Source organism: Theropithecus gelada, chromosome 19 (assembly GCF_003255815.1).
Source record: "Theropithecus gelada isolate Dixy chromosome 19, Tgel_1.0, whole genome shotgun sequence".
NCBI classification, from domain to species: domain Eukaryota; kingdom Metazoa; phylum Chordata; class Mammalia; order Primates; family Cercopithecidae; genus Theropithecus; species Theropithecus gelada.
The window spans coordinates 20,440,442-20,452,831 of record NC_037687.1 but is presented as its reverse complement, the minus strand read 5'-3'; the positions used below and the strand labels follow the sequence as shown (position 1 = coordinate 20,452,831).

Genomic DNA, 12,390 nt, shown 5'->3' with positions numbered 1-12,390 from the left:
GAATGGTCAAATGGTATCTCTCTCTCTCTCTCTCTTTTTTTTTTTTAAGATGGAGTCTTGCTCTGTCACCCAGACTGGAGTGCAGTGGTTTGATCTTGGCTCACTGCAACCTCCGCCTCCCGGGTTCAAGTGATTCTCCCACCTCAGCCTCCCAAGTAGTTGGGATTACAGGGACCTACCACCATGCCCAGCTAAATCGTATTTTTAGTAGAGATGGGTTTTCACCATGTTGGCCAGGCTGGTCTTGAACTCCTGACCTTGTGATCCACCCACCTCAGCCTCCCAAAGTGCTGGGATTACAGGCATGAGCCACCACACCCAGCCCAAATGGTCTTTCTTTAACTGGCATTAAAAAAACTCAAAGACATATGTGACCATGGGGACACCATAACCTATGAATGACATTATAAGGACAAAAACCCAAAATAATGAAAACTGAGAGTGGCAATAAGACCCCTGAGTTTTGGTCTCACTTTGACCTATGTGAGAACTTAACCTAAAGGAGAAAATGTTTTAAACAAAATTATTGAAGGCCATCATTCTGGACTGAGTTTGTGCACTAGGCCCAAACAGACCAAACCAAACCAAATGGAGTCACTCATGGTAAATATGACATAATCAAACTGAAAATTCAAGGAAATAGGAAGATCCTTAGGATCTACAGGCCAGGTTTTGTTTTTCTTTTGTAAATAGCAGATTTGAACACAAGGAGGTCTCCTCTACTGTAATCCTTTAAAAAACTGATAACCTGAAGTCTTTGTTTTCACTTTTCAAAACCCGTAGTTCTGCTATTTTAAAGTGAAAATTGAGACTCATTAAGTACTTTTTTTTTTTTTTTGACACAGAGTTTTGCTCTTGTCACCCAGGCTGGAGTGTAATGATGCGATCTCAGCTCACTGCAACTTCTGCCTTCTGGGTTCAAGGGATTCTCCTGCCTCAGCCTCCTAAGTAGCTTGGATTACAGGCACCCACCACCACCATGCTGGCTAATTTTTGTATTTTCAGTAGAGATGGGGTCTCACCATGTTGGCCAGGCTGGTCTCAAACTCCTGACCTCAGGTGATCTGCCTGCCTCAGCCTCCCAAAGTGCTAGGATTACAGGTGTGAGTCACCACAGCCAGCCTAAATAAGTACTTTTTAATGGTGACAGAATGACATCAATATTTAAAGTTCTAGTCTATTTCTCAGCATTGAGAAGATGTCCAAAAGTGAGAAATTGTTAAATTATAGCCTAAAGCTGTTTCCTATTGTGTTTAATTTTGGTTAATAGGTTTTTTTAATATATAGTAAACGGAAACCTAACTGGATATGTAAATAGACTGTAACCCATTTTTGTACCAACTGCTGTGTTATTGTGAATAAGAGGACATCAACTGTTCAAACCATGTTCAAATAAGGCAAATTCCTGGCTGGAATCAATCTTGCTGTTTGTGTACCTCATTTTCATTATCTGAATGTCACTTTGCTTTTTCTGTCCATAAATCCTTTTCCCATCATGTGGCTGTGCTGGAGTCTCATTGAGCCTACTGTGGATCCACAGTCTGCCTGATTTGCAAATTATTAATTGCTCAATTAAACTCTGTTAAATTTAATTTGATTTCTCTAAAGTTTTTTTTTCTTTTAAAAGTTTTCAAATTTTTTCTATGACGAAAAATGTATAATGTGTTGTTGGGCCTTTTCTCTTTCTTGAGACACTCTTGTTGCCTAAGCTGGAGTGCAATGGTAGGATCTTGGCTCACTGCAACCTCGGCCTCCCGGGTTCAAGTGATTCTCCTGCCTCAGCCTCCAGAGTATCTGGGTTATAGGTACTTGCCACCAAGCTCGGCTGATTTTTTGTATTTTTAGTAGAAACAGGGTTTCACCATGTTAGCCAGGCTGGTCTCGAACTCCTGACCTCAGGTGATCCACTCACCTCAGCAACCCAAAGGGCTGGGATTACAGGTGTGAGCCGCCATTCCCGGCCAAATTTTTTCTATGATGAAAAATGTATAATGTGTTGTTGGGCTTTGAAATTTTTCTTTTTCTTTCTTTCTTTTTTTTTTTTTGAGATGGAGTTTTGCTCTTGTCATTCATGTTAGACTGCAATGGCAGGATCTCCATTCACTGCAACCTCCGCCTCCTGGGTTCAAATGATTCTCCTTCCTCAGCCTCCCAAGTAGCTGGGTATACAGGTGAGCACCACCATGTCCAGATAATTTGTATTTCTAGTAGAGATGGGGTTTCACCATGATTGGCCAGAATGGTCTTGAACTCCTCATCCCAGGTGATCCACCCACCTTGGCCTCTCTGGGATTACAGGTGTAAGCCACAACACCCGGCCAGCTTTGATTTCATAAACTCAGTCCTTAGCTATTTTTCCAAATTATTTTATGTCCTTTTTGATTTATTTATTTATTTTGAGACAGGGTCTCACTCTACTACCCAGGCTGAAATGCAATGGTGTAACCAATCATGACTCACTGCAGCCTCGACCTTCCAGGCTCCAGCAATCTTCCTGCCCCAGCCAACTGAGTAGCTGGGACTACAGACATGCACCATTATGCCTGGCTAATTTAACATTTTTTTTTTCATGGAGACGAGATTTTACTGTGTTACCAAAGCTGCACTTGAACTCCTGAGCTCGTGTGATTCTCCCGTTTCAGCCTCCTAAAGTACTACGATTACAGGTTTAAGCCACCATCTGCTTCTGGAATTTCTTGAGAGAATTATTCTCAATAATAAACAGTACCATATTGGCATGAATCTAAAGAACATCTGTCCTCTATGGTAGAAGTTTCACTCTCCAGGATTTCAAAGGACTAGGGCAGATTCTGTAACAGTGTTATCTATGGTGGTGCATGGACTTTGAAGTCAGACAGAATTTATTCTGAATCTCAGCTCAGCCACTTAGTAGCTGTTAGTCTTTGGACAAGTTTCTTTCTGTGGAAGAGTTCTATAAACCGTGTACATTAAAAAGGGCAGAATAATAACGATTGCCAAAATGGTCGCAATTTTTCATCCTCCTATATTCCTGCCCATTGCCAGGTGCTTTTACAGTTGTTCTATTGACATCCAGCATCTGCTTTCTGAACACTAGATCTGGCAGGTCATATTTGCTCAGGGCAGTAGAAACCTGTGAACATGACAGTGGGCTAGTTTGGGGCCCAAGCTCAAATGGTCTTGAATGTTTCTGCTTTTATTTCAGAATGCTGCCATCTCCATGGGAAAAATCCATGTCGGCCAGCCGGAGAATAAGATACCATGGAATGGAGAAAAGAGTTGCCCCTGTTGACAGCTCCAGAAGCAGAAGCTCACTCCCAGAAACACAGCTGCTTAGTCAACAAGCAGTTGATGACACATGTCTAAAAATGCTCAGCTGAGACTAGAGAAATGGCCCCACTGAGCCCAGCCCAAATGGCTGACCCTTTCAATTATGACTAATAAGTTTTGGATGGTTTGTTATGCTGCAATAGCTAACTAATACATGCACCCAGTGCAGATAGGATGCCAGGATTTAATGACAGATTCAGTACTACTTACCTTCTCACAGTGGACACCCTAAAGGTACTATTATTTTCCCTCTGATTTAGAGTTGGATGTCTTGTAAAGCAATATTGAGTAATGCAGAAATACATGTAGATATTGTATGCATGTGATTAGTGCTTATATCCACACAGTTCCTCACACTACAGGAGAAAATAGACAACCACAGCCTAATCATAAGGGCCAAGGCCAAAGAGCAAAATAAGCTTGCCTTTAATCTATTTTTTTCGTATCTAAAAATTGGAGGTCAAGAGTGTGGACAGACCTGAAGACATAGGGTTCTCTTCTCCTGTGGCCACATCATCCTTTGTTCACTGTCTGATCTCTAGAAGGAAGGAGGGCAAGACGTGGCCAGCAGTGGTCTACCTGTGGTTATTTTATTCCTGTTGCTCTCTGCTCTTTTTTTTTTTTTGAGGCAGTCTCACTCTGCCACCCAGGCTGGAGTGCAATGGCGTGATCTCAGCTCACCGTAACCTCTGCCTCCCAGGTTTGAGCGATTCTTCTGCCTCCCGAGTAGCTGGGATTACAGGCAGGCGCCACCATACCCTGCTAATTTCTGTATTTTTAGTAGAGACCAGGTTTCACCATATTGGTCAGGCTGGTCTTGAACTCCTGACCTCGTGATCCGCCTGCCTTGGTCTCCCAAAGTACTGGGATTACAGGCATGAGCCACTGTGCCCGGCCTGCCCTCTGCTCTTTCTATGACCACTATCTGTTCTACCCCCAGAACTGAAGAGAGATGTTGGTAGGGAGAGGCTGTCCCCTAACCTCTGGCAGAAAAGGGATATTCAGACCGCTCACCCTCCTGATGTCAGAGCTGCACTTCAATGTAGCAGCTGTTGGCCATGCGTTGCTACTGGGTGCCTGGAATGTGCCTGGTCTGAACTGCGATGTGCTAGAAAGGTAAAATACGAGTTAAGTTTCAAAGGTTTAGTTCCATACACACACACACACACACACACACACACACACACACACACACACTCTTCATTAATAATTACATATTTCTCACACATTAAAATGACGATATTTTGGACATATTGGGTTAAATTGTTACAATCAATTTCACCTGTTCTTTGTTTCTTTTTAAAAAACAGAGCCAAACTCTTTTTAAAGTTTGGCTACAAATTAGCTGGGCATGGTGGCGTGCACCTGTAATCCCAGCTACTCGGGAGGCTGAGGCAGGAGAATCGCTTGAACCTGGGAGGTGGAGGTTGCAGTGAGCTGAGATCACGCCATTGCACTCCAGCCTGGGCAACAGTGCAAGACTCTGTCTAAAATCTAAAAAAAAAAAAATAAATAAAAAAATAAAGTTTGGCTACTAGAAAATTTAAAATTTACATGTGACTCACATTTTATTATTTTATTTTATTTATTTTTTATTTTTTTGAGATGGAGTTTCACTCTTGTTGCCCAGACTGGAGTGCAGAGGCATGATCTCCACTCACTGCAACCTCCACCTCCCAGGATCAAGCTATTCTCCTGCCCCAGCCTCCCAAGTAGCTGGGATTACAGGCGCCTGCCACCATGAATAGCTAATTTTTTTGTATTGTTTTACAGACGGGGTTTCACCATGTTGGCCAGACTGGTCTCGAACTCCAGACCTCAGGTGGTCCACCTTCCTAGGCCTCCCAAAATACTGAGATTACAGGCGTGAGGCACAGCGCCCAACTTGTGGCTCGCATTTTATTTCAGAGAATTGCCTCCTTTTTAAAATCCCAGGCTGCCTGCTCAAAGGACCAGTAGCCAGGAAGGTCATAAAATATAAAATTTTAGAACAGTTGGGCCGGGCGCGGTGGCTCACGCCGAGCCCAGAGGCTCGGCCGGAAGGAGGCCAAGGTGGGAGGATCACCTGAGGTCGGAAGTTCGAGACCAGCCTGACCAACATGGGGAAACCCCGTCTTTACTAAAAATACAAAAAAATTAGCCAGGCATGGTGGCGCATGCCTGTCATCTCAGCTACTCGGGAGGCTGAGGCAGGAGAATCGCTTGAACCCGGGAGGCGGAGGTTGTGGTGAGCCAAGATCGCGCCATTGTACTCCAGCCAGGGCAACAAGAGCGAAACTCGGTCTCAAAAAAAAAAATTTTTTTTTAGAACAATTGTTGTATTCTTTTCATTTGTGATAGCCATATAGTATATTATTTATAAGAGCATATGACCTTACACACAAGATTAAAGGCAAACAACCTCTGGGGTGGGCCTAGCTCAGCTCACGGAGGAAGCCTTGCCTGAAAAGGCTGCAGCCTAGGCGGTCACACTTCATTCAGCCCAGCATCTGATCACATCTTCCGTCACTCAGGGTCTGAAGGGGCGGGTCTTAAACATTATCCAATCAGGGACTCTGAGCTAGGGGACAGTTCAATCAGACACGCAGCTGGACCGGACAGGGCGGCTTCCGGGTTTGGCGCGGCCTTTGTCTCTCGCTTCAGCCGGAGCTCCAGGTCTCGTCTTCGCTGCTCTTTGTCCTCTGCTCTTAGAGGCCCAGACTCTGTGGCTCTGTGACCGACAGGCATTGGGAGATCCACAGCTAAGACGCCAGGACCCCCTTGAAGCCTAGAAATGGTGAGAGTGCGGTCCGACATCCCGAGAGAGGGGAAGGGCTGGTTGAAACCGGTGGGAAGTGGCTGTGGCGGGACTCAGGCCTCCCCGCAGTCATCTCCATAATCTGCGCCCCGAATTCTCCTTGCCCAGCTGGATCTCAATCCCCTTCAGCCATAAGATGGCGGCTGCTCCGACAGCCCGGTCCCCGGGCATCCTGTCTATTCCCTGCATAGTGACCGTGCCCAGGTCTGGAGCCTTCTCTCGACAGCTCTGCACTGGCAGCGCGGCGCCTTTCCCAGATTGTGCACGGACCATGGGAGGGTCGTCAGGGGAGAATCCTGACTTGGGGTGCGGGTTCATGAATGGGAAGAGCTTTGGTATGTGGAGTTCCCACATGCTATTTTCTCATATTAAAAACGGTGGCAGTCATCGCAAAAAATATTAAAGAATTTAATCAAAGAGTGATTCAATAATTGTAGAGCACAAAAGTATGTTTTGTAGTTTGTGGTTCATGGGAGGAGCTTGAAGGAAAGACTTTTATAAGGTACATGATGAAGAAAACTATATTTAATAATTGGTTAGGTACAGTTACGTAGCAGTTTTTGTTAAGTAGAAACCCTGGGACTAGAGCCTCCTCAGTGTAATTGCCTGCCCCTTGATTATTCTCACACTCTACAGGGGACTGATTTTTCCACTGCATTTTTCACATGCGTTCCCAGCAGGGTCTCAAGTGTACTTACTTCCCAGCCCCATTCCTCCAGCCTAACTCTGGCCTGCAGTTAGATTTAAACTGCAAATAAACTAAAATACGAAATTTCCAGTTCCTTCTGACATTTCCAAATGCCAGCTTCTCTTTCCTAATTCACGTTCTCAACTGTTTTTCCTTTAGTGTACGTTTTTGATACTGTATTTTAGTTAATCATTTTTTGACAAAGCATGGATGGCACTTAAAATTGTTTTCTGTTTGAAAATAGTTCTCATGAGAAGAAAGCAAAAAATAATTCCCTGACACTGTATTTTATGAAATTTCTATGCCTTTTTTTTTTTTTTTTTTTAATCTTCCTTAGGCACAGAAATCTTATCAGAATGTTTTCGGGTGAAGGTTTTTGGAGGTATGGAGTGTAGCTTCTCAAGGGAGTAGGTGGATGCCCTGGGGCTAAGAGGCATCTCCTGGCATACTCTTCCTTTGAAAAGCTAACCCCTTGAGACATTTTGTGTTCACCCAACCCAGCTTTTATTTCTTGGAGACACAATGCTGGTCAGCCAATCAGATGCTGGTATTGAGGGGAAAACACGGAAATAATTTCTGCCCTCTGAATTCTCTGAATTTTGTGGGGAAAAAAAAAAAAAAGGTATCCCAAAAGACAAAGAAAAACCTGACCCAAGTGAGATGGTGCAAGAACTTACAAAGTAAAATGCACCTGGGGCATAGTGTAACGTCTCCTGAGAGGGTGGTTATTGAGCACTTAAAGTGAGCAGACTGGGGCAGGTGAATATCAGTCAGACACATCTGTTTCTTTCTTTTCTTTCTTTCTTTCTTTTTTTTTTTTTGAGATGGAGTTTCACTCTTGTTGCCCAGGCTGGAGTGCAATGGTGCGATCTCAGGTCACTGCAACCTCCGCCTCCTGGGTTCAAGCAATTCTCCTGCCTAAGCCTCTCGAGTAGCTGGGATTACAGGCATGCACCACCATACCTGGCTAATTGTTTTGTATTTTTAGTGGAGATGGGGTTTCTCCATGTTGGTCAGGGTGGTCTCGAACTCCCAACCTCAGGTGATCCGCCCGCCTTGGCCTCCCAACGTGCTAGGATTACAGGCAAGAGCAACCGCGTGTGGCCTAGATACATCTGTTTTCTAATTAGCACTACCACTCCCTGGGTTTGTCACCTTGAAAAGATTTGTTCACTTATGTTGACTTCCATTATTTAACTGTAAATTGCATTTTATTAGTAGGACTTGAAAGGTAAGAAAATATTAACAAGGTTCATAAAAGAGGTGGATTTCAGATAAAAATTAATATTAATCATGTATTTTACTTGTAAGAAATTCTCATTTAACTTTTCCTTTCTTAGCGTAAGTTTAGAAATGTTCTCAGGTGTATTTTTTCGTGAATATATATATAAAATCAAGTATATATATATATACATTTATATTTATATTTAATATGGACTCTTGCTCTTGTTGCCCAGGCTAGAGTGCAATGGCACAATTTCAGCTCACTGCAACCTCCACCTCCTGGGTTCAAGCGATTCTCCTGCCTCAGCCTCCCGAGTAGCTGGAATTAGGGGCGCCACCATGCCCAGCTAATTTTTGTATTTTTAGTAGAGAATGGGATTTCTCCATGTTGGCCAGGCTGGTCTCAAACTCCTGATCTGGACACACAGAGAGAGATATATATATATGTAAAATATAATATATACATATATGATATATATAAAATAATATATACACATATATAATATATACACATATATATTTAAGGATAGATCTTTATTTTTAAAATTTTTTCCTATAAGTTATTCAAGTACAGGTGGTATTTGGTTACATGAGTAAATTCTTTTTTTATTTGTTTTTGAGAGGGAGTCTCGTTCTGTTGACCAGGCTAGAGTGCAGTGGCACAGTCTCAGCTCACTGCAACCTTCACCTCCTGGGCTGAAGCAATTCTCCTGCCTCAGCCTCCCGAGTAGCTGGGATTATAGGCAAGCACCACCATGCCCAGCTGATTTTTGTATATTTAGTAGAGACAGGGTTTCACGATGTTGGCCAGGCTGATCTCGAACTCCTGATCTTGTGATCCACCCACCTCAGCTTCCTAAAGTGCTGGAATTACAGGCATGAGCCACTGCACCCAGCCTACATGAGTAAGTTCTTTATGGGTGATTTGTGAGATTTTGGTGCACCCATCACTGGAGCATTATACACTGCAACATATTTGTAGTCTTTTATCCCTCGTCCCCCTTCTACTCTTCCCCTCAAATCCCCAAAGTCCACTGTATTATTCTTATGCCTTTGCATCCTCATAGCTTAGCTCCCACATATCAAAACATACAATGTTTGGTTTTCAACTCCTGAGATACTTCACTTAGAATAATAGTCTCCAGTCTCATCCAGGTTACTGCAAATGCTGTTAATTCACTTTTTATGGCTGTGTAGTATTCCATTGTATATATATACCACAGTTTCTCTATCCACTTGTTGATTGATGGGCATTTGGGTTGGTTCCATGATTTTGCTGTTGTGAAATGTGCCACTATAAACATGCACGTGCAAGTATCTTTTTCGAATAATGACTTGTTTTCGTCTGGGTCGATACCCAGAAGTGGAATTGCTGGATCAAATGGTAGTACAACTTTTAGTTCTTTAAGGAATCTCCACATTGTTTTCCATAGTGGCTTTTCTAGTTTACATTCCTACCAGCAATGTAGAAGTGTTCCCTGTTCACCACATCCATGCCAACATCTACTGTTTTTTGATCTTTTGATCATGGCCATTCTTGCAGGAGTGAGATGGTATCGCATTGTGGTTTTGATTTGCATTTCCCTGATCATTAGTGATGTTGAGGATTTTTTCATATGTTTGTTGGTCACTTGTATATCTTCTTTTGAGAATCGTTTATTCATGTCCTTAGTCCACTTTTTGATGGGATTGTTTGGTTTGTACTGATTTGTTTGGGTTTGTTGTAGATTGTTTTGTACTGATTTGTTTGGGTTTGTTGTAGACTCTAGATATTAGTCCTTTGTCAGATGTATAGATTGTGAAGACTTTTTCTCACTCTGTGGGTTGTCTGTTTACTCTGCTGACTGTTCCTTTTGCCGTGTAAAAACTATTTAGTTTAATTAGGTCCCAGATATTTATCTTTGTTTTTATTGCATTTGCTTTTGAGTTCTTGGTCGTGAAATCCTTGCCTAAGCTAGTGTCTAGAAGGGTTTTTCCAATGTTATCTTTTATAATTTTTATAGTTTCCGATCTTAGGTTTAAGTCCTTAATCCATCTTGAGTTGATTTTTGTATAAGATGAGAGATGAGGATCCAGTTTCATTCTCCTACATATAGCTAGCCAGTGTTCCCAGTTTGTTAACCATTTGTTGAAAAGGATGTCCTTTCCCCACTTTATGTTCTTGTTTGCTTTGCTGAAGATCAGTTGGCTGTAAGTATTTGAGTTTATTTCTGGGTTCTCTATTCTGTTCCATTGGTCTGTGTGCCTATTTTTAAACCAGTAACATGCTGTTTTGGTGACTATGCCCTTATAGTATAGTTTGACATCAGGTAATGTTATGCCTCCCGATTTGTTGTTTTTGCTTAGCCTTGTTTTGGCTATGCAGGCTCTTTTTTGTTCCATATGAATTTTAGAATTTTTTTAATTCTGTGAAGAATTATGGTGGTATTTTGATAAGGACTGCACTGAATTTGTAGATTGCTTTCGGCAGTGTGTTCATTTTCACAATACTGATTCTACTCATCCATGAGCATGGGATCTGTTTCCATTTGTTTGTGCCATCTATGATTTCTTTCAGCAGTGTCAGGTGTATTTTTTTTGGCTTGGTAATTTCCAATAAAATTTCAAGGCTGTTTAAGAATGCTACCAAGAAAAAGAATAGGGGAAATGTGTTTCCCATTTTGGCTGTAGAAAATGAATACATTTTCACAAGAAAATGTAGTAGATAATTGCTGAGTTACATAGATTCATGAAAGCATCAGTTCCTCTTTTTGCAGGGTAAATTTGTGACAATGAAGATCTCTGTTCAAATCCTGTTATCTTGATTTCTGAATTTTATGCTAAATTTTATTTGAAACTTGGTACCTCCTAGACATGTTGCCATATGGCTAATTGTTTACTATGTGACTTTTAATGGAAATAATAAAATAATGCATTTATTGTTTGAAAGGAATAGATACTTTTGCTTTTCTTATTGAGATATGAAATATAAGCACTCTAAAGTTTTCTTCTCTTATGTCAACACTGTGTTTGAGAAACTGTTGGATTTATTTTTTTATTTTTGTATTTTTTGAGATGGAATTTCACTCTTGTTGCCCAGGCTGGAGTGAAATGCCATGATCTCGGCTTACTGCAGCCTCCGCCTCCCGGGTTCAAACTATTCTCCTGCCTCAGCCTCCTGAGTTGCTGAGATTATAGGCATGCACCTCCACACCTGGTTAATTTTGTATTTTTAGTAGAGACGAGGTTTCTGCATGTTGGTCAGGCTGGTCTCAAACTCCTGAACTCAGGTGATCCGCCCGCCTCGGCCTCCCAAAGTGCTGGGATTACAGGCTTGAGCCACTGAACCTGGCCACCACACTTCTTTTTACAATAGTTGAACTAATTTTCACTACCACCAGCAGTATATAAGCATTTCCTTTCCTCTGCAACTTTGCTAGCATCTATTGCTGACTTTTTAACAGTAGCCATTCTGACTGGTGTGAGATGGTATCTCATTGGGTGTTTTTTTAAATTTCTCTAATAATTGATGAGCATTTGTAAAATATGCTTATTAGCCACATGTATGTCTTATTTTGAAAAGCATCTGTTCAGCCATGCATGGCTGTCTCTACTAAAAATACAAAATTAGCTGGGCGTGGTGGCGCATGCCTGTAATCCCAGCTACTCTGGAGGCTGAGGCAGAAGAATCCCTTGAACCCGGAAGGCGGAGGTTGTGGTGAGCTGAGATCACGCCATTGCACTCCAGCCTGGGCAACGAGACTGAAACTCCATCTCAAAAAAAGAAAAAATGCTCATATTGGGAGTACACAAAAATTGACCACAAAGATAGGAGTAAATTTAGTAATACAGAATAATAAGGACTAAAACATACCAAGTTCCTTTGACAGAAAACTAATTATGCAAGGCAATTATCTAATATTTGCAGATTGAAATACTTACACTGCAAAAGCAAGAACAGTTCAGTGTATAAACTGAAAAGTGGAGTCTGTAGTTGTACTTTGGTTTCTATTTATTACTTAAGAACAATTAGCATAGTTATGTGAAGTGTTTTTAGACAACATACATTCATATAAATTAAAAAGTATTTTCTATAATAGTATGAATATAAGATCAAAATATGTACTTTGAATGCATCTCCTAAGCACTCATTTTAATATTGTTATTTATACTTCTGAAATATAAAGTGTTTAAACTGAATTATGATTATAGACAATTTTTTAAAATCCTGCATACATTATGACTAGTACATTAAAATTATTTATACTTATTTATATAATATCCAAAAAAAATACTACCAAATTGTAACATGCATCTGACATACATACTGCTTTATTCAATAGGGATAGTTATAGGTAAGCATAATTTTAGTGTCTTTCATTTTACTAAATTG

The 12,390-nt window shown here is 41.4% G+C and overlaps 2 protein-coding genes across 4 annotated transcripts in view; one reads left to right on the top strand and one right to left on the bottom strand.

Annotated features, from left to right (window-relative positions):
• The window catches only part of ZNF738 (zinc finger protein 738), a 167,142-nt gene that overhangs the window by 45,105 nt on the left and 109,647 nt on the right, over positions 1-12,390 (bottom strand). The gene's annotated exons all lie outside the window — the stretch shown is intronic.
• Positions 5,854-12,390, top strand: part of LOC112612817 (zinc finger protein 724-like) — a 518,258-nt gene continuing 511,721 nt past the window's right edge. The window contains 1 exon segment of the mRNA XM_025367747.1: positions 5,854-6,085. Coding sequence (XP_025223532.1) covers positions 6,083-6,085 — 3 coding nt within the window. The 5' untranslated portion in view covers positions 5,854-6,082.